The 26625-nt window shown below is 36.5% G+C and overlaps 1 protein-coding gene across 2 annotated transcripts in view; it reads left to right on the top strand.

Moving 5' to 3' along the window:
- Nucleotides 1-25423, top strand: part of slc7a5 (solute carrier family 7 member 5) — a 44232-nt gene extending 18809 nt beyond the window's left edge. Inside the window, exons 3-10 of one of the 2 annotated variants that reach the window (XM_073942380.1) lie at nt 1494-1599; nt 2675-2719; nt 4063-4186; nt 6398-6501; nt 6720-6816; nt 8640-8789; nt 16475-16652; nt 19171-25423. In XM_073942380.1, the coding sequence (XP_073798481.1) occupies nt 1494-1599; nt 2675-2719; nt 4063-4186; nt 6398-6501; nt 6720-6816; nt 8640-8789; nt 16475-16652; nt 19171-19226 (860 nt within the window). In that variant the 3' untranslated portion in view covers nt 19227-25423. The remainder of the gene's footprint in view (nt 1-1493; nt 1600-2674; nt 2720-4062; nt 4187-6397; nt 6502-6719; nt 6817-8639; nt 8790-16474; nt 16653-19170) is intronic. The other variant, NM_001128358.1, reaches the window with a different exon arrangement.
- The last annotated feature ends 1202 nt before the right edge of the window (nt 25424-26625 follow it).

Below are 26625 nucleotides of genomic sequence, written 5' to 3'. Positions count from 1 at the left end.
GACATTTTCAAAAACACCCACTTTGAAACCATGTGATATCACATTTGCAGATTTATAGATTTTCAGTCACAAAGTGAAGTTTATTTATAAACTAATTTCGAGAGGAGCACGTGCTTAGGATTGATAGCACCTGGTCCACATTAGCTAACACTGATTTACCAATCAGACGACTCCTTAACCACTATAAATAACCAGAGTATCTTACTTTAGTCATCTTCGTCTTGAAGAATCCCCCCTTCCACCCCTACTCCTCCCATTTCCTTGTCAGGGCAGCACGGAGGCCTAGTGGTTAGCAGCACGGTCGCACAGCAAGAATGTCACCGGCTTTGGTGGAGTTTGCATGTTCTCCTCATGTTTGCGTGGGTTTTCACCGGGCTCTCCGATTTCCTCCCACAGACCAAAAACATGTAACTTAAGCAAATTGACAGCATAGACACTTCACAGCATCAATCTACTTCCAACATCATCAAGCAGGAGAGTTCTCGAGACCTACCTGAACTAGGACTCCCCTCTCGACATGCAACGGTAGGGAGCCCCGGGCTCGAGGATCTCACGAGTTCAGGGCTCTCTCCCGGGACAGCATGCCAAACTAGCTTCATAATCAATCATCAGCTAAGGGCGAACTCTTGAAACACTGTTGTCATGTACACAAACAGACAAAACTCATAAAAATGTCCATATTTTTAATTATTTTTTGGCTGCAAACGTCATGCAAATGACCCCTTTGGTTGATCTTCAACACATCGTCTTGACCATGTCTATGTGCCTTAATACTTTGAGTTGCTGCAATGTTGAACAAGTGTACCAATAAAGTGACTGTTGAGTACGTAATTACAAATGAATTAACTTTTTAATTAGTAGTAAGTCGTTTATTATCATTTAATCTCAGATTCTACTGTACTCCACATACTTTTCTTCAAACCTGTTCAACTAGTTTTTTTGACCTACTCTACACACCTGTCCATGCTTGTTTGCTGAACTACAGTATTTGCTGTACTTACAGTACCATTAAAGGTGAAGACGTAAATCTTTTAGGGAAGCCCTTATTAGACACATATACACAGAGGCTCGTTCTCCCCCAGTTTTCTCACGGCAGAGACAGAAAGCAGGGCCTCAGCCTGAAACAACACTATGTTCATCTGTTGATCCAGTGGGAAATGCACAGGCTTTTGGGTGTTCAAGAATGTGCAAACCCTTCATTTTCTCTACAGTTTTTCTCTGTGACCTTGCACGCCGACCTACTGCCCACAACTTGCCTTTAGAAGATCAGCATGATCGGCTCATTGTTTTTGATAGCGCCAAGCAGTCTTCCACCTTGAACTCTTCCATACAAGCTTGTTTGTTCCTCTCATGGGAGAATATTGTGGGAATATCTGAGCCCTCCCTGGCTGTTATGACTTTTTGGGATGTTTGTGTTGCGTAATGTCCCTGATATAGTTTACAACAGCATTGTGGTCTCATGTTTCACGCTGTTTTGTTTTGTTGTGTTATAGGTGATACCGTTGAGCTTCTCCCTGAAAATTCGTTCAAAGGAAGCAACACAGACTTTGGCAACATCGGATTGGCTCTTTACAGTGGGCTGTTTGCTTACGGAGGATGGTGAGTTCGCAAATCTACTTTAGAATTGAGAGAAAGTGTGAAGAATTAGAATTTATTGGTAATGTAATGCGATGTAAGTCTCTTTTTTTGTGTGTGACAGTGATTGATGTTTTTGTTTTATATGTCTTTAATTGATCATGCCATGTAGCCCCGACCACAATAAAATCTCAATGGCCCAGATTTCCATTCTGCATAGCAAATAATGGTTTTGACAACACCACAGTGTTTTTTTTATGTAAATAAGCTGAGTGACTCATACTTTGGATATTTGGTTGATTCTGCAGGGAGTACTATAAACACAATATTTCATACATCTACTTTAATGCACTCATTCATTCATTTTCTTGTCGACTTAGTCCCATTATTAATCCGGGGTCGCCACGATGGCACAACGCCACCAACTTATCCAGCAAGTTTTTACGCAGCGGATGCCCTTCTAGCCGCAATCCATCTCTGGGGAACACTTTAATGCAATTCAAAATCATTTCTTCTCACTCTCTAATTTAATAATTTAATTTTTCTCAATTTTTTTGAATATAATAATAATAATAATAATAATAATTATTATTATTATTGTTGTTGATATGTAGCGAAAGCATGTGAGGATGACTCTCTACTAAAAGAAGGCAAGCAGCCTTTCCTGCTCCCCAATCACACAAACAGGCCAAGTTATCAAAAGATATAACAAATTCATTTAACACACACACACACACACACACACACACACACACACACACACACACACACACACACACACACACACACATTTGTATATATATATATATATATATATATATATATATATGAGCAATATTACACGAGTAGCTGTGCGATGTGGCTGTATATTGGTACTAGTGGGAGTCGAGCCTTAAGCCTGGTTTATAGTTCTGCGTCGAGTGATCGGGTTGACCCAGGTTTAACTATCAGGGATGGGAAACAGGAGAGAGTTGTTGTTGTTGTTATTGTAATTTGTTTTCACTTTTACATCTTGATTTTTTTGTTTGTTAGCTGTTGAATTTGTTAGAAATGCTTTATTTTATAATTCCTTTTTTTCCTCTTTTTTTTTGTTTACAAGGAATTATCTGAATTTTGTCACAGAGGAGATGATTGAGCCATACAAGTAAGTCTGACCATTTTTTTCATGATTAAAAATAAATAAATAAATAAATAAAATATTTTCCTTATTTCACTATTTTCCCTTAAAGGAGGAATATAATATCTGAAGAAATTAAATGAATATTTATTTTACATGCCATATTTTGAGTCATTTGATTACATATTAAAATACATATTTTTCCAAATCTTTGTTGTTCCTATTGATTAAAACCAGTTTTTTGGTCATTTTAAAATTTTATGTAATTTAGTTTGCTCATTTACTATTATAGAAATCTTTCGAAGAATACATATATTGTTTCTTTTTGTAAATAAATATTGAGCTAAATTACAATCAGTGCTTAATTCAAGCCTAATCTTGCTGGAATACCTGTTCAGAAATTCATGTTTTGTGTTCTGTAATGTAATTTAACGGATCCGACATTAACTTAGGTGTGGTAAATACCTACAGTACGTGTGTGTGTGTGTGTGTGTGAGAGAGAGAGAGAAAGTGAATGAGTGCAATTGAAGGCACACACACACACACGACGGTAGTCGCCATGCACAAGTTAAAGCAAAAGTGACGTTTAACTATTGGCCCTCAACAATATTTTCGGCTTTTTTATGTTTACAATCACTCTCATTGGTTGGTGATTGTTTCGTGCACAGTGAGCAGCAAAAATTAATAATAGCATAGTGGCCTACCTAAATAATTTTTGTGTTTTCAAAATGCCAAAGAGAGAGTCATGCATAATTTCATTTGTTAAAACCACGGGTAAATCTAATAAAGAGCCTGATCAAACGAGATCTTGAAAAACTGAAACTGCACGAATGGATCAGGATAGCGAGAGACAGAAGCAAAGCGATCTCATGTCAGACAGAATACATGATAGAAGAGGTTACTGTGGGCTCTTCTTGAAGATTAGACTGCGTGAGTGATTTAATTATTTTTTTTCTCTTGGCACATAATAGTGAAGTGAACTGAATAGTGGTTGTTCATACAATTTATGTTTGTAGCTATATGTTTTTATTATACATGACTGACCTATAATGTTATTTGGCACAAAATAATTAAAGACCATTTAGAAAAAAAATGACGTCATGTTCTGGGAAAACTGAAATAGTTTTTTTTAGGCACATTTATTTTACATTAACACTTTTACTAAATCTAAAATGTAAAAGACAGAATAATAATAAAAAAAGCTAATAATGAAATCTAAAATGTCAATAATACCAAAATAAAACTGTTGTACAAATGTATAGGTGCACAACAAAGCTGAGTGCACAACAATTGTGTAATTAATAATATAACACGGTAAAGTTTTTGCAAAAGCTGGATTATATAATGGAGTGTGTGCCAACATTTTACAGAAATCTGCCTCGGGCCATCATCATCTCGCTCCCCATCGTCACCGTTGTCTATGTGCTGACCAACCTGGCCTACTTCACCACACTCAGTCCAGAGAAAATGCTTTCGTCTGAGGCCGTTGCTGTGGTAAGTGTCGTGTCATAGAAATATTATTGTCCATATTTTTACCTATGCTTTTAAATGCAAGACACTGCAGGTAAATATATAGTAAAACAAATAGTTACCATACTAATAAATGTGATTGATTGCATCAAGACTTGGAAAAATCATTGAAATGTGCCAATTTGCATACATTTCTTGCATTTCTTGAACACTTTTTATTACTTGTTATTACTATTATTATTTTTTGTTTATTCTTTTCATTTTTTTATTACAGAGCAAGTATCGCGTAACATTATGTGTATATTCAAATTATTTGTATAATCAGACAAACCCTCTGTAAAAAGCTAAATCTGATTCTAGATTTGAATAAAATCAAAACCATGCTTATATTCAAGTAAACTATTTGTAAAATAAATTTTAAAAAATGATTGTAGATATGAATAATCCTGTAAATTATGTGTATATTCAGGCAAATTATTTTTACAATCAAACAAATCCCTCTGTAAAAAAGAAATCAGATTGTAGATATTAATATAACTCTAAATTATGTGTATATTTAGATAAATTATTTGTATAACAGACAAATGTCTCTGTAAAAAGAAAAATCAGATTGTAGATATTAATATAACTGTAAATTATGTGTATTTTCAGGCAATTTATTCTTACAATCAAACAAATCCCTCTGTAAAAAAGAAATCAGATTGTAGATATGAATAAAACTGTAAATTTGTTTGTATATTCAGGTACAGATAATTTATTTGTATAATCAGACAAATCCTTCTGTAAAAACAAAAATCAGATTGTAGATGTTAATAAAACTGTAAATGATGTGTATATTCAGATAAATTATTTGTATAAACAAAAATCAGATTGTAGATATTAATATAACTGTAAATTATGTGTATATTCAGGCAAATCACTTGTATAATCAGACAAATCCCTCTGTAAAAAGAAAAATCAGATTGTAGATATTAATAAAACTGTAAATGATGTGTATATTCAGATAAATTATTTGTATAAACAAAAATCAGATTGTAGATATGAATAAAACTGTAAATTATCTGTATAATCAGACAAATCCCTCTGTAAAAGCAAAAACCAGATTGTCAATATAAATAAATCTGTAAATCATGTGCATATTCAGGCCAAACTATGTATAATCAGACAAATACCTCTGTAAAAAGAAAATCTGATTGTAGATATGAAAAAAAAAACAAAGTTTGTTGTAAGTGGTACTACAGTGGAAATTTAAGGCTCAATGCAAGCGAAAAAAAAGCAAATGTGGAGTAAACAGCATTTAAAAATATTTATTGTAATCTACAGACCCAAATTGTGATGCACAGAAATGGGACGAACACATAATGAGAAAGTTGACGATGGCTCCTAGAAAAAGGATTAGCAGCATGTAACTAACAAATGTTCTTCATGAGAATAGACGATACATGAAAAAAAACTTTGCCATGCCCAGCGAGCACATTTGTCATTACTTATTTGACAAAAAGGAAAGGTCAGTCACCTTGTGGTACATAACAGACTCTGGAGAACCGCACACTCCTCAGGACCTCTGTCTGATCCTGACGGCTGAAGACTGGTTCTTATTCTACAACAGGCCCGTGCAGAGACCTTCCAAGAGGCATGTGCAGGTCAAAAAATTTCGAAGAGCGGGGGGTGGGGGGGTGTGGGGGTGTGGGGTTGCTGTAGCACTTCAGATCATTATGGAAGGGCACTTTTTATCCAAGACTAAAAAGGGCATGTGCACTGCATAGGTTGAGCCCTATGTTTGCACGTGCCTGTTCTACAAACATGTCTGGCCAGATCTCCGTCGTTCTAAACAGGAGCCATCGTCAACTTTCTCATAAGGTGTTCGTCCCAATTGTCGTCCATAGACATAACGTTTCCATTTTAGTCTGTATTGACTTCATCTGACCAAATTTGACCGGGAATTTAAAGTCCTTCATGACTTTGACATAAGCCGGCCTTAAAGCGGAAGTCCTGCCTTAAAGGGGTGTGGCGGTCCTCAATCAAATTTTGACACATGAATCCGCATATTCCTCTCTCTTATAATTAATAAATGCAGCTCAAGTATTTTTCATTATTAGTTCATGTTAGTAAATCCATTCACTAATGAATCCTTATTGTAAAGTGTGACCAATTCATTAAGCTACTTACTAGCCTCCCTTTAATTAGTAGTTATTAAAGTACCATGATAATTAAGCTGTTTTGGGTTTATTTCAGGACTTTGGAAACTACCACTTGGGTCCAATGGCTTGGATAATCCCCGTGTTTGTTGGCCTGTCCTGCTTTGGCTCTGTGAACGGCTCTCTGTTTACTTCATCTAGGTAATGCGCGCACACACACACAGTCTTGTTATAAATATCCAGTGTTGGGAGAGGTTGCGTTAATCAGATCACTTTACTTTAAGTTGTTTATTTGATTAATCTGTCTGGTTAGTGTTGTTGTTGTTAAGTCAGCCTGCAGGCTTTTCCACTGCACATATTGTTTATAATGGTGGTTAGTGCTGGACGTAATGGACAAAACTGGATCTGTGTGTCTTCAGGCTGTTCTTCGTGGGCTCCAGAGAAGGTCATCTTCCCAGTTTGCTGTCCATGATCCACCCTGACCTGCTGACTCCTCTGCCTTCACTCATATTTACTGTAGGTGTCCCAAAATCAAGCCCATAACTCTTAATATCATGTCCAGTTTATGAGTGAATCATTTTTTTATGTTTTTGTTTTAGTGAGTCAGTTTCAACAGTTCTTATTTTGAAGTGAATCACTCTTTTGAGTCTTGTTTTAGGGAATCAGTTTAAACAGTTGTTCTTTTTTTGGGGGTGAATCATTCTTTTGAGTCTTGTTTTAGGGAATCAGTTTAAACAGTTGTTCTTTTTTTTGAAGTGAATCATTCTTTTGAGTCTTTTTTTCTAACAAATCGTTTAATCTGTTCTGTTTGTTGCTCAACTCATTCCTTTTAATGTTTTTTTTTTTGTAGTATTTGAGCAAATTTGATCTTTTTTATTAAATTAGTTCTGTTTTTTATGTTCTTGTTTTAGTGAATCAGTTTAAACAGTTCTTATTTTAGTGAATTGTTCTTTTGAGTCTTTTTTTAAGTGAATCGTTTAATCAGTTTAGTTTGTTGTTCAAATCATTCATTTCGATTAGATTTTTTATAGCGTTTGAGCAAATTTTATCTTTTTAATAAATTAGTTCTGTTTTTTATTGTTTGTGTTGTAGTGAATCAGTTTAAACAGTTTTTATTTTGGAGTGAATCATTCGATTGAGTCGTTTTTTTAAGTGAATCGTTTAAATGCCTCTGTTTGTTGCTCAAATCATTATTCTTGATTAGTTTTTTTTCATAATATTTGAGCAAATGTAATCTTTTTAATGAGTTGGTTCTGTTTTTTAATGTTCTTGTTTTAGTGAATCAGTTTAAACAGTTTTTTTTGGAGTGAATCATTCTTTTGAGTCTTTTTTTTAATTAATCAGTTTAAATGGTGCTTATTTTGGAGTAAATAATTCATTTCAGTCATTTTTTATATGAATCATTTAATTCCTTCTATTTGTTGCTCTAATCACTTAATTTTTTTTCATATTATTTGAGCAAATGTAATCTTTTTTATGAGTTGCTTCGTTTTTTTTTTATGTTTTTTGTTTTAGTTAATCAGTTTAAATAGTTAGTTAAATAGTTGAATCGAATAATGAATCATTCTTTTGAGTCTTTTTTTAATTAATCAGTTTAAATGGTGCTTATTTTGGAGTAAATAATTCATTTCAGTCATTTTTTATATGAATCATTTAATTCCTTCTATTTGTTGCTCAAATCATTCGATTTTTTTGTCATATTATTTGAGCAAATGTAATCTTTTTTATGAGTTGCTTCGTTTTTTTTAATTTTTATGTTTTTTGTTTTAGTTAATCAGTTTAAATAGTTCTTATTTTGGAGTGAATCATTCTTCTTTTTTCGAACAAATCGTTTAATCTGTTCTGTTTGTTGCCCAAATCATTCACTTCGATTATTTTTTTTCATAGTATTTGAACAAATTAAATATATCAAACGAGTTGCTTCTGTTTTTTTAATGTTCTTGTTTTAGTGAATCAGTTTAGACAGTCCTTTTTTAAAGTGAATCATTTTTGAGTATTTTTTAAGTGAATTGTTTAATCAGTTCTGTTTGATGCTTAAATCTTTCCTTTCGATTAGATTTTTTCATAGTATTTTAACAAATTTGATCTTTTTGATTCTGCTTTTTTATGTTTTTGTTTTAGTGAATCAGTTTAAGCAGTTCTTATTTTGGAGTGAATCATTCTTTTGAATCGTCTTTTCTGTTCTGTTTGTTGCTCAAACATTAGGAAATTTCATGGACTTTAAACTTTAAAATTAAGTGCAGATATTTGAATGATTAGCAGGATTTAGCATATTAATTAGCATATTATTAAAAGAATTAAATCACAATTTTTTTTCTTTTCTTTTCTCCCCCCTTCAGTGCATCATGACTCTCCTGTACGCGTTCTCCAATGACATTTTCTCCGTCATCAACTTCTTCAGCTTCTTCAACTGGCTCTGCATTGCGATGGCCATTGTTGGAATGATGTGGCTACGCTACAAGAAACCTGAGCTGGAACGACCAATTAAGGTAAACCAGTGGGCGGAGTCAGTAATCAAAACAGCTTCTGATTGGCTAAACATCTGCAAGTAAAAACAAAAACACTTCCACCGAGTGAACCAGGTCATTCTTTCGTTTTGGGAAGTGACCTGCTTTTTTTTTCTGACTGAAACCGGACATATCCGGCAACGGCACGGTAACACACAGGCTCTTTTGTGAGTCTCATCTCTGCATTCGGTGGCCTGCGTTCATCTGCCGGACACACAGAGAGAGATGTTCATCAGAGGTTTGGAGGCGCTGGAGTGAAAGAGGCCATTTGCTTATTGCTCATAATCTTTCGCTCATTAGGGACAGCGCATTGTCTGTCGGTACTCAGCACTTAGATGTTTTACTGATGATTTTAACTGTTGGAGGGATGGCTGGAGTAGCTGTAATGCAGTAGGTTGAAAGAGTATTAAAAAATATTCTAATATAAAAATATTGTATTTTTAGATGATATATACAATTGGAAAAACATAGAATTCACTAAAAATAATTGATTGCTGTTCTGTTGTTTGTTTAGGGTGGGTGAGATAAATGTTTCCAAACTTTTACTCAACTAGGATATATTAAATAGACAAAAAATTATATAAAATATAAAATATTCAACTAAATGCTTAAAAATATTATATATCATTATATTATATGATTTAAAAATATATATTATACTATATTATTTTCAATTTATTATGTATTATTATTATTTTTAAATTTATTATTTAATGTTTCATTTAATTTTCTTGTCAGCTTAGTCCCTTTATTAATCCGGGGTCGCCACAGCGGAATGAACCGCCAACTTATCCAGCACATTTTTACGCAGTGGATGCCCTTCCAGCCGCAATCCATCTCTGGGAAACATCCACACACACATTCATACACTACGGACAATTTAACTTACCCAATTTACCTGTACTGTGGGGGAAACCGGAGCACCCGGAGGAAACCCATGCGAATGCAGAGAGAACATGCAAACTCCACACAGAAACACCAACTGAACCAAGGATCGAACCAGTGACCTTCTTGCTGTGAGGCGACAGCCCTACCTACTGCACCACTACGTCGCCCTTTAATTTATTATATTATAATATAATAATACAAATTTAATACATTATATTATATTATAATTTTTTATTTTTATTTTATTATGTTATTTTATTTTATATTATTACTTTTTATTTATTATATTATTTTATTTTATACTATATTATTTCAATTTATTATATTATATTATTATAAATTTATTACATTATATTATCTTATTATTTTATTATATTATTTTATGTTATATTATTATTTTTTATTTATTATATTATTTTATACTTTATTAACTTTAATTTATTATATTATATTATTATTTTTTAATTTAATATATTATATTGTATTATTTTATTTTTAATTAATTATATTATATTATATTATTTAATATCTTTAATGAATTATATTATATTATTATTTTTAATTTATTATATTATTTTTTTATATTATATTATATTTTAACAGAAAAAAAATTAATACTGTGCTTATTTGATAAACATGTATTAATATGTATTTTTAAAAAATGTTTAAAATTTTATCCTAAATGTAGGATGTATTTGTTGTGAAGAGTCAGAAGGCATTGAATCCATTTGCAAGCTTTATTAAGAGCACACATACAAACAAACACAAAGGGGCAATCCAGGAGACAGAACGTGGGACAGGCAAAAGTTCAAAGGCAGGCAGATATCTTACTGGTCAGAATAACAGGCTGGAGATCAGGGGCAGGCAGATGTCTTTCGTAATCGTATAACAAGCACAGGGTCAGAAACACAGATCAGTCCGAAGCAGGGAGTATGGAACGCTCAGAAATGACAGCCAGGCAAATCAAGACTTCACAACGAACCGGAGCGTGAGTGTGGTATATATACACGAGAGCTGATGAGTTGCACCTGGACCGTAATCAGTGCCAGGTAGCAGGGCTTATGGGATTTTGAGTCCGTGAGTCGAATCAGAATTCTGGCGATGGTTCCCTCTGGTGGTGCACAAGAGGGTTGGCATCGCCCTCATTTACAACAGAACCCCCCTCCTGCGAGCGGCTCCTGAAGCGAGAAGGCACCTGACGCCGGGGTCTACCGCGCTGTCGGGGGGCTGGTTTCTCTGGGAACCTTTGATGAAACTCTTCCGTGAGAGTTGGGTCTAGAATATCTCTAGCATTCACCCAGGACCGTTCCTCTGGACCGTACCCTTCCCAGTCCACCAGATATTGGAGGGCGCCACCCCGACGTCGAGAGTCCAGCACTTCTCGAACGAGGTAAGCTTCCTCGCCCTCGATCATGACAGGTGGAGGGGTCCTGGTTTCCGATTCCTCCTCAACCGCCTCCTCTCGTGGACCACCAGCGGGTTTGAGTAATGACATGTGGAAAGTAGGAGAAATACGATAATGATTAGGCAAGGCTAAGCGAAAAGACACTGGAGTAATCTGGCGTACAATTTTGAATGGCCCTACATACCTGGGACTGAGTTTGCGGCAGGGCAATCTCAGACGAAGGTCTCGTGTCGACAACCACACCCACTGCCCCGGTTGATACGTGGGTCCCTGGCGTCGGTGACGGTTCGCCTGAATCTCTCTCCTCCTGACTGCCCTCATGAGATGTCTGTGAGCCTGGTTCCAGACATCCTCACTCCGCTGCAGCCAATCCGTGACAGCAGGTAACTCAGTGGGTTCTCCGGACCATGGAAACAGGGGTGGTTGGTAGCCAAGAATACATTTGAATGGCGTAATACCCGTGGCTGGCTTTATTAATGAATTTTGTGCATATTCTGCCCACATCAGATAGCGACTCCAGTCGTGCTGTTGCTGATGACAGTAGGAACGTAGAAATCGAATGACTTCTTGATTCATACGTTCAGTTTGGCCGTTGGATTGAGGATGGTACCCTGAGGTGAGACTAACATTAATATTTAGATTTTTACAGAGAGCGGACCATACCCGGGAAGTGAATTGGGATCCCCTGTCTGAGACGATATCATCAGGCAAGCCAAACATTCGAAATACATGATTGCACAGGGCTTCTGCGGTTTCAAAGGCAGAGGGCAATTTGGGCAACGGTATTAGGCGACAAGCCTTGGAGAAACGATCAACCACCGTGAGAATGACTGTGTTGTTCTGGGAAACAGGGAGATCCGTAATGAAGTCCACCGCTATATGGGACCAGGGCCGTTGCGGAACCGGTAGCGGTTGTAACAGGCCAGCAGGGGTTTGGTGAGATGCCTTCGTGCTTTGGCAAATTTTACATTTCTGAACATAATTAATTACATCCTTCGTGAGGGACGGCCACCAGAAACGGGCTTTGACTAACTCCAAAGTTGCAGTGATGCCTGGATGCCCCGAACTGGGAGTGTCATGAATATGGGTCAGTAATCTGGTACGTATGTTATTGGGTACAAAAATCAGGTGATTCGGACAGTCTACTGGAGGGTTGTTTTCTCGGTTGGCCTCTTGGATCTCGGTAAGTATGTCCCACTGTACTGGAGCCACTAGTAAGTTCGTAGGAATAATGGTTTCATCACTAATTGGGGTTTTATCCTCTGATAGCCTGGATAGTGCATCTGCCTTACTATTTTTACTCCCTGGTCTATAGGTGACAATGAAGTCGAATCTGGTGAAGAACAAAGCCCAACGAGCTTGTCTGGGATTTAGACGTTTGGCTGAGCGAAGATATTCCAGATTCTTGTGGTCAGTTAATATGGTGAATTGCTGACTAGCCCCCTCCAGCCAGTGTCTCCATTCTTCCAGGGCTAATTTCATTGCCAGTAATTCGCGATTTCCCACATCATAGTTTCGTTCTGCGCTGGTCAATTTACGGGAGAAGAAGGCACATGGATACATTTTGGATGGTTGACCCTGACGTTGAGATAACACAGCACCGACTCCTGTGTTGGATGCATCCACTTCCACAATGAAAGGTAGGTCTGGGTTGGGATGACGGAGAATAGGAGCTGTGGTGAATTGAGTCTTCAGATCGCTAAATGCTTGGCGTGCTTCAGAGAACCAGGATAGTTTGTGGGAATTTCGTTTGGTCATGGCTGTTAATGGTGCGGCTATTGAACTAAAGCCTCTGATAAACCGTCTATAGAAGTTGGCAAAACCTAGAAATCGCTGCAACTCCTTGAGATTCTGGGGTAACGGCCATCGTTGAACTGCCTGTACCTTCGTATCATCCATGGTAATCCCTTCTGCACTGATGACGTATCCCAAAAAGGCGATCTGTGTCTGGTGAAATTCACACTTCTCTAATTTGGCGTACAGACGATGTTGAATCATGCGTTGCAACACCATACGTACATGTTCAACATGTTCCTTCATCGTGTTTGAATATATGAGGATGTCGTCGATGTAAATGATGACCCAGCGATCCAGCATATCCCGAAAGACATCGTTCATAAAAGATTGGAACACGGATGGACAGTTTGACAGGCCGAAGGGCATTACCGTGTACTCATAGTGCCCCCTAGTGGTGGAAAACGCGGTCTTCCACTCGTCACCAGCACGGATTCTGACAAGGTTATATGCACTGCAAAGATCAAGCTTGGTATAATATCTAGCCTTTCTTAATTGTTCCAGGGCAGGAGGTACGAGGGGCAATGGATAGCGGAATTTTACGGTGATTTCATTGAGCCCTCGGTAATCAATACAGGGACGTAAACTGCCATCTTTCTTCTTTACAAAGAAGAATCCAGCTGAAGCAGGAGATGTAGAAGGTCGGATGAAACCCTTGGCCAATTCCTCGTCGATATATTCAGACATTGCCTTGTGCTCAGGTTGTGACAGAGGGAATATTCGACCCGTTGGAGGACTTGAACCTGGAATTAACTCAATAGCACAATCACTTGGTCGATGTGGGGGAAGTTGAGTAGCTTTTTGTTTGCTAAAAGCTTCATGTAAGTCATGGTACTCAATGGGGATTAGTTCATCAACGAGTTCAGGTAACACATTGGTGGTTCGTAATGGAATTTTGTGAATGGGCTGGATGCACTGTTTCATGCATGACTCACTCCACTGCAATATCTGTCCGTCCCTCCAGGAGATATGAGGATCATGTCGCCTTAACCAGGGCAGTCCCAACACCAGTGGATGATTAACTGAATCAATAATGTAGAATTGCATTTCTTCAATGTGTAGAACACCAACTTGTAACTGTAGCTTATTCGTAATCATACGGATGCGTCCTTCACCCACAGGACGACCGTCTAGTGCTTCCACTGCAAGACAGGAATCATATGAGCTGAGAGATAGTTCGTGACATAAAGCAAATTTCTTAGATATAAAGTTTCCGGCAGATCCAGAGTCGACAAGAGCCGTAGTATTAATCATTCTTTTATCAAATTTAATAATCACAGGAATCAGTACACTGAAAAGTGCAGGAACATGGGAAGGACTCACCGATTGAACTGGTGTCTGAGGTCGTACGCTGCAGGTGGATTTCCTGTGCCCTGATTGACCGCAGTACAGGCATAGATGATTTTGCAATCGATGCATTCTTTCTTCATGGGTGAGACGGGTGAAACCCAGTTGCATGGGTTCATCAGGGGGCGTGTCACTTGAAACATGGAGCTGTGTGCGAGGATTTCTACGGCTGCGAATCAGATGATCAAGACGGATGGTAAGTTCAATGAGTTCGTTCAATTTCTTTCCTTCGTCACGGCAAGCCAATTCAGATTGTAGATTGGTATTCAGACCCCGTCTGAATAGTGTCTTCAGTGTATCCTCAACCCAGTTAGTTTGAGCGGCGAGAGTGCGAAATGACAGGGCGTATTCTGCAGCTGTGTTACGCCCCTGTGTAAGAGAAAGTAACTGCTCACCGGGACTTCTCCCATCTGCTGGGTGCTCGAACACTTCCCGAAATTGCTTGAGAAAAGTTTCAAATGTGGGATAGTTACATTCCTCCTCCTTCCATATCGCTGTAGCCCATTCCAGCGCTTTCCCCGTTAACAGGTTGCATACAAAAGCCACCCGACTAGAATCAGTGGGATATAATGCAGGTTGTTGGTTAACAAATAGTTTGCATTGCAATAAGAAGCCTTTGCAGCGAGAAGGTGACCCATCAAACTTTTCAGAAAAAACTAATCGGGGACTTACGGTAGCCGGAGCATTGGAGACATGCGTTGGTTGAGAAGCTGTCATGGTAGCAGGCGGGGTAACTGCAGGATTCGGATGACGGAGTTGCTGCATAGCTCTCACCAGTTCCTCCGTGAGGGAAGTTAGATGGGTGAGTTGTTGATGATGGGTGGCTAACTGAGTGGCTTGAGCGGAAAGTTCAGTCGAGACTTGTGCTAAAGCTGCTGGATTCTGTAGTGGCGAAGTCTTCTGTTGTGAAGAGTCAGAAGGCATTGAATCCATTTGCAAGCTTTATTAAGAGCACACATACAAACAAACACAAAGGGGCAATCCAGGAGACAGAACGTGGGACAGGCAAAAGTTCAAAGGCAGGCAGATATCTTACTGGTCAGAATAACAGGCTGGAGATCAGGGGCAGGCAGATGTCTTTCGTAATCGTATAACAAGCACAGGGTCAGAAACACAGATCAGTCCGAAGCAGGGAGTATGGAACGCTCAGAAATGACAGCCAGGCAAATCAAGACTTCGCAACGAACCGGAGCGTGAGTGTGGTATATATACACGAGAGCTGATGAGTTGCACCTGGACCGTAATCAGTGCCAGGTAGCAGGGCTTATGGGATTTTGAGTCCGTGAGTCGAATCAGAATTCTGGCGATGGTTCCCTCTGGTGGTGCACAAGAGGGTTGGCATCGCCCTCATTTACAACAGTATTAAATTGACAAAAGTGTCAAATTCGTAATGTTTATAAATGATAGATGTATCAAATTTACAATTAATTTAAACAAAATGCAAAATGTTTCTTAATATAATATAATATAACATAATATAATATAATTCATTGATTTTCTTGTCGGCTCAGTCCCTTTATTAATCCGGGGTCGCCACAGTGGAATGAACCGCCAACAAGTTTTTATGCAGCGGATGCCCTTCCAGCCGCAACCCATCTGTGAGCGCACTGACTCCATTGTCCTATGGCTGCCATTGCATCATCCAAGTTGATGCTGCACACTGGTGGTGTTGTGGAGAGACCCCCGCGCCTCATGATGGCTTTGGGTGTATGGCCATACACAATAAATGCGCTATACAATTACACATTACATTATCTAATGCTTTAATGTGAATGCATGTGAGCATTTAATAAAAAGCCATACTCATATTATGATTATTAGTAATATTAATAATAATAAAAATGATAAAATAGTTTTGCCATGTCTCGTCAGTAAATTAATCATTCTATAAAACCAGATCAGTCCGGCTTTCCCAAAACAAAAACAATGATCTATTTTTTTGTGATGGAGTAGTAGCAAGCAAAACTCCAGGAGAAAGTTATAATAAGAACAGCTTTGAACCATTCCTGGAGCTCCATTCCTGCAGCCCATTGTATAAAAATGCAGAAAACACAACACAAGGCAAACATCAAAGACCAGGATGTCCTACCATAAAAAGGCCCAGCAGCCAGAGAAGAAGAATAGTGATTGTCAGAGAAGCGAGCAACGCTGAGTGGAAACATTTACAGTATGTCTTTCACATGTAAAACAAACTTTTGATCGTATTTTTCAAAGCCCTCTGTCTGTCCACCAGGTCAATATTCTGCTGCCCATTGTGTTCGTGCTGGCGTGTCTGTTCCTCATCGTGGTGTCCTTCTGGAAGACCCCTGTGGAGTGTGCTATAGGGTTCGGGATCATCGCTACAGGAGTTCCTGTCTATTTCTTTGGCGTTTGGTGGCAGACGAAGCCGAAATGGCTCCTGCAGATCATCTGTGAGTATTTTTAGTTTTTTGAATATTGTTAAATGCAATTGATGATGATCTTAATCTTTAGCATAAACATCAGTGGTTTTATCTAAACTATAAACTGGTATGCCAGTACTTATGTGTTATTTGACTTTGTAACTTCATGACTAACACAAAAGACTAAATCTCTTTTGATTTTTGTATTCTTCAAACACAGATATAAATGCAGCAATCTGAAGGATTAATAAACTTATGCAAATCACCATCATTTATAATTAATGTTGCGTTGGTGTTATTGATTCATTGTGCAGCCCACACTGAATGATTTAATGCAGGCTGAACAAATAGGAACAGGAAACACCTTTAATAACCTAAGAAACCCACCACATCCCGAATAACCTACCACAACTTCATTATCAAATCATCATTATATTTTACAGGGAATGCTTTCATACATGTAATTTGAATAATGCAAGAGGTGATCTCTCTCTGCAATCGTTAAAATTTAGATTTAATCTAGAAGTAAAAAAACTCTATGAATCTGTGGGTTACGTATGCTCCGAACCATGATGTGTTGTAATCCATACGAATAACGGTTTAACCATGATCCGTTACACCCCTAGTAGTAAGCTAAAAAATATTAAATAGAAATCTATCTATCTGTCTATCTATCTATCTATCTATCTATCTATCTATCTATCTATCTATCTATCTATCTATCTATCTATCTATCTGTCTATCTGTCTGTCTGTCTGTCTGTCTGTCTGTCTGTCTGTCTGTCTGTCTGTCTGTCTGTCTGTCTATGTATCTGTCTGTCTGTCTGTCTGTCTGTCTGTCTGTCTGTCTGTCTGTCTGTCTGTCTATCTATCTATCTATCTATCTATCTATCTATCTATCTATCTTTTTATAGACTTATAAGGAAGGAATGCAGGACAGTGCTTGTTCTATCGAAATGAGATTTGACGGTTTTGGAAAAGTTGTCTTTTATTTAATTAATTGTCAATTCATTTATTTAGATGCCATATTTCAGTTAGTTTAAAGAAATAGTACAAACTTTTACAGCTATGAAAACTTTCTTAATCAGCTATGCCTTTTTTTATTGGCCTAATATTGTTATCAGACTGATATTGATAACAATAAAAATACCATTTGCTGACTCATATCAATATGAACACCAATATATTGTGCATGTCTATTTAAAATAACTATTCTATCTATCTATCTATCTATCTATCTATCTATCTATCTATCTATCTATCTATCTATCTATCTATCTATCTGTCTGTCTGTCTGTCTGTCTGTCTGTCTGTCTGTCTGTCTGTCTGTCTGTCTGTCTGTCTGTCTGTCTGTCTGTCTGTCTGTCTGTATGTCTGTCTGTCTGTCTGTCATCTATCTATCTGTCTATCTATCTCTCTATCTTTCTGCAGTGGGGAAAATAAATATTGAACGCGTCACCATTTTTATTGTTGACTTTAAATTTTCACTGGATGTTGGTAACAACCAAATAAATCCATATATGCAAAGAACCAAAACTAATTAGTTTACAAATGAAGTTATGTGTAATAAAATGAAATCACGCAGGGAAAAAGTATTCAACACATGAAGAAAGGGAGGTGTAGAAAAGCAGTGAAAGCCCAGACAGCAGCTGAAATCTCTTAGTAGTTATTCAGTAACCCTCGGCCCTTCGTCATTGTAAATTAATATTCACTGTTTCAGTCCAGCATCTACATTATCAGGATGATGAAGATGAAACCAGGGTGGACATTTCAGGAAGACAATGATCCAAAACACAGTCAAGGAAACTCTCAGATAGTTTCAGAGAAAGAAAATCAAGCTGTAGAATGGCCCAGCCAATCACCTGAACTGAATCCAATAGAAAATAGCAATTAAAGATCAGATTTGACAGATGAGACTTACAGAACCATCAAGATTTTCTCACTCTGTTGAGCACTCCTGAGCAATTAATGTGACTTCATTCTCCATATAAGAGGCGTCTTTAAGCTGCCATCAGCAAAAAAGCCTTTTTATATAAAGTATTAAATACTGTCAGTAGTTCAGTTCTTTCTCCTTTTGTCATTTCATTGTTATTACACAACTAACTTTTCAGATTTTTTTGTTTTGTTTTATTTTTATGCTTGTATTTTGTTTGGGTTTTTACCAAAATCGTGTTCAATTCCATATCAACAGCTCCTTTAGAGAAATTATTCCCAGGAAAAAACATGACGTGTTCAATACTTAATTTTCCCAGTTTTATATATTATTAATATTTTAAAAAATGTAATTTATTTTAGACATTTGATCACAAAACTGAATGTTATTCAGTGTCATGATCTGAAATCAATTTCATTTGATCATTTACTGCTTTTAAGCCTTGAAATATATATATTTTTGTAAACCACAAAGCATCTTTTCTAGATTCTTTGATGAATAAAAACAGCACAATCCTTATATTATTAAATAAATCTTAACAATTTATTCTATGTTATAGTATTGAACAAGTAAAATTACACAGTAGCATAATATTATTCCTTTTTCCCCTGTGCAGTCTCATCCACGGTGATGTGCCAGAAGATGATGGAGGTGGTACCCCAGGAGTCCTGAAGCGGCTGTTCTCCTCATCTCCACCTCAGACTCCCATTTACTGTATCCATCTCTCCTCGCGTGAGCCAGAAAAACAGTCTTATCCTGCTGACATGGACAAAAAAAATCTATATTCATCACCACATTCGAAAACACAAAAACATCAGTGGTCACACAAGCAGTTCAGTCGTCATATAGATTTTGTCTGTCTTTCCTGTATTATACTGTATACATTCAGTTTTCCAGTTGCAAGTTTTCATTAAGGATTTTTAGTTCGTTTTATATGTATTTTTGTAAACCATTGGAGAAGCGTGTCATATGAATCTCTGAGTGGACATCATTTCATTTAGGGCCTCAGATTTTTACCTTCCTGTTTCATGCGTTCGGCTTTTGTTTAGTACGTTCGTGGCTTGTGCAGATACGCTATTGTCTATTGAGGCGAAAACTATGAAGCTCATCTAGGGGTGTGCGATATTTATCATTTATGATAGTATGGTTTTTGTTTTTTAATAATACGTAAGCTGACATTACGCCAAAAAAACAAACAAAAACATTAATTGTGTGGAGGAAAAGCCTATTTGAATGAAGTTAGAAGTTATTAATAGGAGGTTAATATGGAATGAGTTATATTTGAGATGTCAAAAGCTAGAGAAGAAAATTTAGTGGAACACTTTTTTGTGATTTGATCGCCAAATGAATCTGCTTTTGAGCGAATCATTTGAGTCGGTTTAATAATCCATTCAAATATACAGTGTGAAAAATGCTGGCTTCCACACAATGCCTTCATGTTGTCGCAACCATTAAGTGGATTGAACGTAAAACAATTAGCTTGTCTCCAAAAAAAATCTAAAGAATTGTGTTGTTTCAGCTGATTTTAATTAAGTAGTTTGACTGGGAGAAAAGCAGCAAAAATATTATGGGAGTGTAGTCGCTTGCTTTATTTCTAAATGAATCAGCATTTTTGAACGACTTATTGAATCGCTCTTTAAGACAGGGACTTGTCCCATCCTACTGGCGTTTTTTTCATTCATCCTTGACAGTCCTAAACCAGCACGAAAACACACAAATGCTAAATATTTGGTAATTTTATTTATAAAATAAAACTTATTAAGTAGTAAGTAAAGCACTACACTTGTGGAATTTGTTCCAGAATTTATCTGTTTTCATACAAATCATTTGAACAGATTCTATAATTCATTCAAACACTGTGAAAAATGCTGAGCTTTACACAATTCCTTCATGTTGTCCCAACTTAATTGAAAACTTTTAAGTGGATTGAATTTAAAATAATTAAGTTGTCTACAAAAAATTTAAAGAATTGTTTTGTTTCAGCTGAAATTAAGTAGTTTCACAAAGCGTTTTTGAATGATTCATTGAATTGCTCTTTAAGACAGGGACTTGTCACATCTTACTGGCATTTAAAAAAAAATATTTATCCATGACAGACATAAACCAGCACGAAAACACACGAATGCTAAACATTTGTGTATTTTCTTTATAAAGTAAAATTTAGCACTACACTTGACTATGTGTGATTTGTTACTGAATTAATTACTTTTTGAACGAATCACTTGAGTCAATTCATTAATCCATTCAAACACTGTGAAAATGCTGGCTTCCACACAATTCCTTTATGTTGTACCAATTTATTTACAACTCTAAGGGGATTAAACATAAAACAATTAAGTTGTCTCCAAAAAATAAAAAAGAATTGGGTTGTTTCAGCTGGTTTTAGTTAAGTAGTTTGACAAAAAAATCAAACTTCAAAAAAAATAGCAAAAATAGTTTTCAAATGTAGTCGCTTGTTTTATTTTAGAAATGATTCAGCATTTTTTAACGATTGATTGAATCGCTCTTTTTTTTTTTTTTATCAATAGCAGTCCTAAACCACCACAAAAACACACAAACGCAAAATATTTGTACATTTTCTTTATAATTTTTTTTTTTTAAGTTTTATGGCCAATATCGCATACCCCATTCAAAAACCTGACAGGCAAATTTTCTGATATTTAGATAACTGTATCTAATATTATATCTACTCACATTTACTTTTCAACAGCAGACATGCTGTGCCTTGCAAGCCTCTGTAGAAATGTATTATTTTTTGACATCAAGTTGGTATGACTTTATACAAATTTATTTTTTTATAGCTTAACACAGTTTTTTTAAAGGATTTTAAAGGAATCTCCTTTTTTGAGCTACAGTCCTTTAATTATGTATTAAATTGTTTTATTATTATCGATATTACGGAAGGCGTAGACTTACAGTATTCAATATTTCATCAGAATACATAGCCTTGCTGCTTACCTCAGTACTTTACATTCTGGCTGTGTTTTCTCATGCCTAACTATGATTTCATGAAGCACAAAATATATGAGGTGATAATACTCCCTCAGAGACATTTTTTAAAACTAATTAGCTTCTCTTTTTCGCATATATATGTGAAGTACGTAACACTGGACCACATATTTCTTTTTTTTTTTCCTTGTAGTATATTGCTTGTGGTAGAAGCTTTTTAAAGAAACATGCTCATTGTTTAAAATAGTTTGTAGCTTTTGTATGATCTGCATTTTTTTTTATGCCATGAAGGTATCTTTAAAAAAAATCCCATTACGAAGAGAGTTTAGTGCCTCGTCAGTTTGCGAACTGAACAAATCTGAATGATTCTGCTGTTAAATGCGATATGCATCATTATATTTCAATCTTTCATAGCAGTGTTTTTTTGGGTTATGCTAGTTTTGGTTTAATGGTTATTTGTTCCTATACTGGACCAAAATTGTCAGTATGTGTGTGAAAATGCACAGAGAGAAACACTAGGGGAGATGTTATTTTAGGACAAAATAGATTATTTTGACGCCTGCAGAAGCATTTCCAGGACTTCTGGATAGAAGGACTATTAAAATCTGCTTTTCTTTAATGATATGTGTTTTAGCGAGTGTCTAGATAATGAAGCTTTGTATCTTTTAGAGAACTACAGCAGTTTGACTAACACTCCAGCCAACAAGAGTATCTTATCTAATTTAATTAGTTATGTAGAAATTTAATATACAGTATGTATTTATTTATTATTTGTAGAGTCGTTCAGTTAGTGCTCTAATCATTTTTCAGGGCATTTTTTTCTATAAAAAAAGAGAAATGCTAAAAATGAATTGTTACTGATATTTCTTTTCCTTTGTTTTTTATATTTGTGTTTTTATTAGATTTTTTTGTTGTCGTTGGTGAACTTTTAATTGTCTTTTTAACTGATGGCTTGGCTCTGTTTCCATTGTTGGCCATTATTACAAAAATAACTGCAGATAACTCAAGATTGCCCTTAACGTGATGCTTCATTAAAATTTTTAAATTATATATACAGCAATGGCAATAATTAAGAGACCACTCGGAAATTCCCTGGATTTATGATACATAGTTGCTTAATAAAAAAAAAGTTTTCTGTTTCAAACTGTAAACTACTTATAACATTTCTTTCTAATTAAAAAAAGGTCAATTAGAGCATTTTTATGTATTAAATCAATATAATTAAAAATAATTTTTAGACTTCAGACGTGGTGAGAAATCAATATTTAATGACATAACCCTGATTTTCAATCACAATCAATGATATAGTTGTCATTTTCTAACCTCCACTTGTTTTTTGTTTGGGGATTGTAAAAGTTTCACGTTCGTATACGTATGGATCATTTCAAGAAATTCCTTGATCCACTTGGAAACTGTAATGAGTCGGGAAACAACAGAGTTGATGATCCAAATGCAGTTTTTTAAGAATCGTCAGGACAGGCGGCAAAAAAACATACACAGTTAAACAAAGCAAAGGTCAAAAACACGGCAAGACAAGGAAACGCTTCATAATGCTCATTTCAAGTTTAAAAGACTCAGCCATGATGTGTCTGCAGTTTTTATGGTCCATCTGATTAGTACATCATGAGCTTCCAGCTGTGTATGTGTAGTCAGCAGCAATCAGGAACTGGTGTTTGTAAAGGCTGATTTATACTTCTGCGTCAAGTGACCGGCGTCACCGACCGCGCATGCAACACGCGTAGCTGTGCATTTATACTTCTGTCTCTGTTGGTCTGCATTAACACTTCTGAAACGCTAGTTGGCAGTGAAGTGTTAATGTGTTTATGTGTCGAGTTTCTTCGCTGTTGTTTTGCTTTTCCTGAACACTTCCTGGATGTACAATTGGCTCAAACTCGCTCATTTTGAGGCAGGAACCGGCGGACGTGCAAGAACTTAAACTATGAGGTAAACACAAAACAAAACTTTCCATTCGGAGCTCCTTCACGGGACTCCACACTCCACACCAGACTCGTCAGCGCTACCAAGCCGACCAATCACAGAGCTTGTACTACGCGTTGCTGCAACGTGTAGCTGCATTTTTTGAGAGGTGCACGTCAGTGACGCCGATGGCCACGGCGAAGGGCTATGCGTCAACGCCGTAGCATACGCCGGCGTTTGACGCAGAAGTATAAATCAGCCTTAAGGTGCATGAATGGGAGGTGTGGTTCATTAAATTGGCATATGTGTAGTTCTCCAGGGATTTGCACAGGCTAGATCATTGGTGATAGTGACAGAAATGGCAAATTGTTAAAACGGTCTTATACATACGTCACACCTATATGTAACGCTGTAAGCTAACACACACTTTTTCTTAAGTGCGCTGAGAGAGACAAACACCAGAAGAAGATGATGACAAGCGCACCTTCAATCGTGTTCTTTTCGGTTGAGTCCCTTTATTAATCTGGTCTCGCCACAGTGGAGTGAACCGCTACTTATCCAGCATATGTTTTACGCAGGGAATGCCCTTCCAGCTTCATCCCATCACTGGGAAACACCCATACACTCTCATTCACACACATACACTACAGCCAATTTAGCTTACCCAATTCACCTGTAGCACATGTCTTTGGACTTGTAGGGGGAAACCGGAGCACCCAGAAAAAAACAACGGCAACACGGGGAGAACATGCAAACTCCACAGAAATGAAAACTGACCCAGTCGAGGCTTGAATCAGCGACCTTCGTGCTAGCCATGAAGCCCACGAACGCACATTTATCTAATAATATGTGATGTGTGTAACTTAATGTGTCTCCGCCAGTCATTTATTTGATAAAGTATTGCTTGGTTTTGTTGTAATAGTGCTAATAAACTTAGCAGCGCTAGCGTCAGTCTGTAATTTGCCATTGTTGTTGTTACCAATTGTTACGTGCAGTGTCGTCCTTCTGGTTGTGTGCTACGGTGACGTCATCATTTCTAAAAAATAGTGTTTTACGCATCTATGAAGCCTCATTCACACTATGAGCGACTCGCAGCGGCAAATCAACAAGCGATCGCTTATTTCAATGGAGAGCTAGTATCTTCTGGCGACCTCTGTCTTGGCGAGCGACCGTTGACGATTAGGTGGGCGTGTCGATTGAAACGACAAAGTTGAGAATACTTCAACTTTATGCAAATGAAGAGCGACTTTCTTGAGCGACGGCCAATGGGAGCCCCAGTAGAGCTCACATGATCTTCTCTCAGCTCACTCGGAGGCCGGTGTTGTATTCTCTGTGCTGTATATACCTTTAGTCTTTTTAAGACTGTAAGCCATTAAACAAACAAGCTAGATTGAGGACAATGAAAACAATGGTGTTGTGCAGACCAATGGCTATCACATTTTTGCAGATCGACCTAAATTAGTTGCCGAAAGTGACTTTTAAATTTGTACTAAATTTGTTTACATTTTATACAACCTTCGTATAAAGAAATATTAACATTTTAAGCAAATCCATACCAAATAAATCCAGAGAACTTTCCAAAGATTTTGGTCTCTCTATTTTCCTCATAAGCTGTATTGCAACAAGAAGTTCCTCTCATTTTTTATATATATGATTTACCTTTATGCCACAAAATATAAACAACCATGACAGGCAAGCAGACGCCTTTGCCTGAGGGCAGACTCGACCTTTCATCAGTTCGTTTTGAAGTCTGTTTGAAAAACGAGTGTTCCTGTGTGATCTGTAGTGCCTGGACTCTGGTGTTCTGATGTTAAAAAATCTGTCCCGTGTTCTCCGTGATGTCCAGTGAAATTCAATTTCGAAGACATCCTGAACAGTTCGTAATATGTCTACTGTACAAAATGTTATTTGTTTTTTTTTTAGAAATGAAACAAGTGATTTTTACTTTGCCGCTGGACATTTTGTTGAGTATTCAGAGAAATAAAACATGGATGCATTCAAAACTTGAGTAGAGTTCCTGTGTTTGTACAAATTAGCATACAGTTGAAGTCATAATTATTAGCCCCCGTGAATCATTAGCCCCCCCTGTTTATTGTTTCCTGAATTTCTGTTTAGTGGAGAGAAGAATGTTTCAATACATTTCTAAACATAATCGTTTTAATATTTCATTTCTAATAACTGAATTATTTTATCTTTCTCATGATGACAGTAAATAATATTCTCCTAGATATTTTTAAGGCACTTCTATACAGCTTAAAGTGGCATTTAAAAGCTTAACTAGGTTAATTAGGTTAACTAGGCAGAATAGGGTAATTAGGCAAGTTATTGTAGAATGATGGTTTGTTCTGTAGACTATCGAGAGAGAAAAAATTAGCTTAAAAGGGCTACTAATTTTGTCCTTAAAATTGTGTTTAAAAAATTAAAAACTGCTTTTATTCTAGCCAAAATAAAACAAATAAGACTTTCTCCAGAAGAAAAAAAATATTATCAAACATACTGTAAAAATTACCTCGCTCTCTTAAAGCTCATTTGGGAAATATTTAAAAAAGAAAAATAAATTCAAATTGGGGCTAATAATTCTGACTTCAACTGTACTGTATGTTGTTTTTAGTCATAGCAGTGTAAATATAAGGATACTTGCATGATCGCAATGCGCAAAACATTTAAATACAACAGACTTTTAAGAGTGCAGAATGGTGTCCTGCATTTTCTACTAAATTATCAGGTTTTTAATCAAATAATGAATATTATACCATTTGTTGAGGAGACGTTAAATTTTGATCTCTTTATTTGTGTTTACTTCCTACACTGTCAAACATTTCATGTTTAAAGCAACCGGCTGCAAAGAGATATCGAGTTTTTAAACTTAGTGGTTGAAGTTATTATTTATTACAAATAGTTTTTTAGAATTGAGTTGAATCGACTTGTTCCATAAAGTGTTGAATTATTAGCCCCCCTGTTTATTTTTTTTTTTCACAATTTCTGTTTAATAGAGAGAAGATTTTTTCAAACACATTTCTAAACATAATAGTTTTAATAACTCATTTCTAAAAACTGATTTATTTAATCTTTGCCATGATGACAGTAAATAATATTTTACAAGATGTTTTTCAGGATACTTCTATACAACTTAAAGTGACATTTAAAGGCTTAACTAGGTTAATTAGGTTTACTAGGCAGGTTAGGGTAATTAGGCAAATTATTG

Source organism: Danio rerio, chromosome 25 (genome assembly GCF_049306965.1).
Source record: "Danio rerio strain Tuebingen ecotype United States chromosome 25, GRCz12tu, whole genome shotgun sequence".
In the NCBI taxonomy this organism is placed as follows: domain Eukaryota; kingdom Metazoa; phylum Chordata; class Actinopteri; order Cypriniformes; family Danionidae; genus Danio; species Danio rerio.
This window is presented reverse-complemented; position numbering and strand designations above follow the sequence as displayed.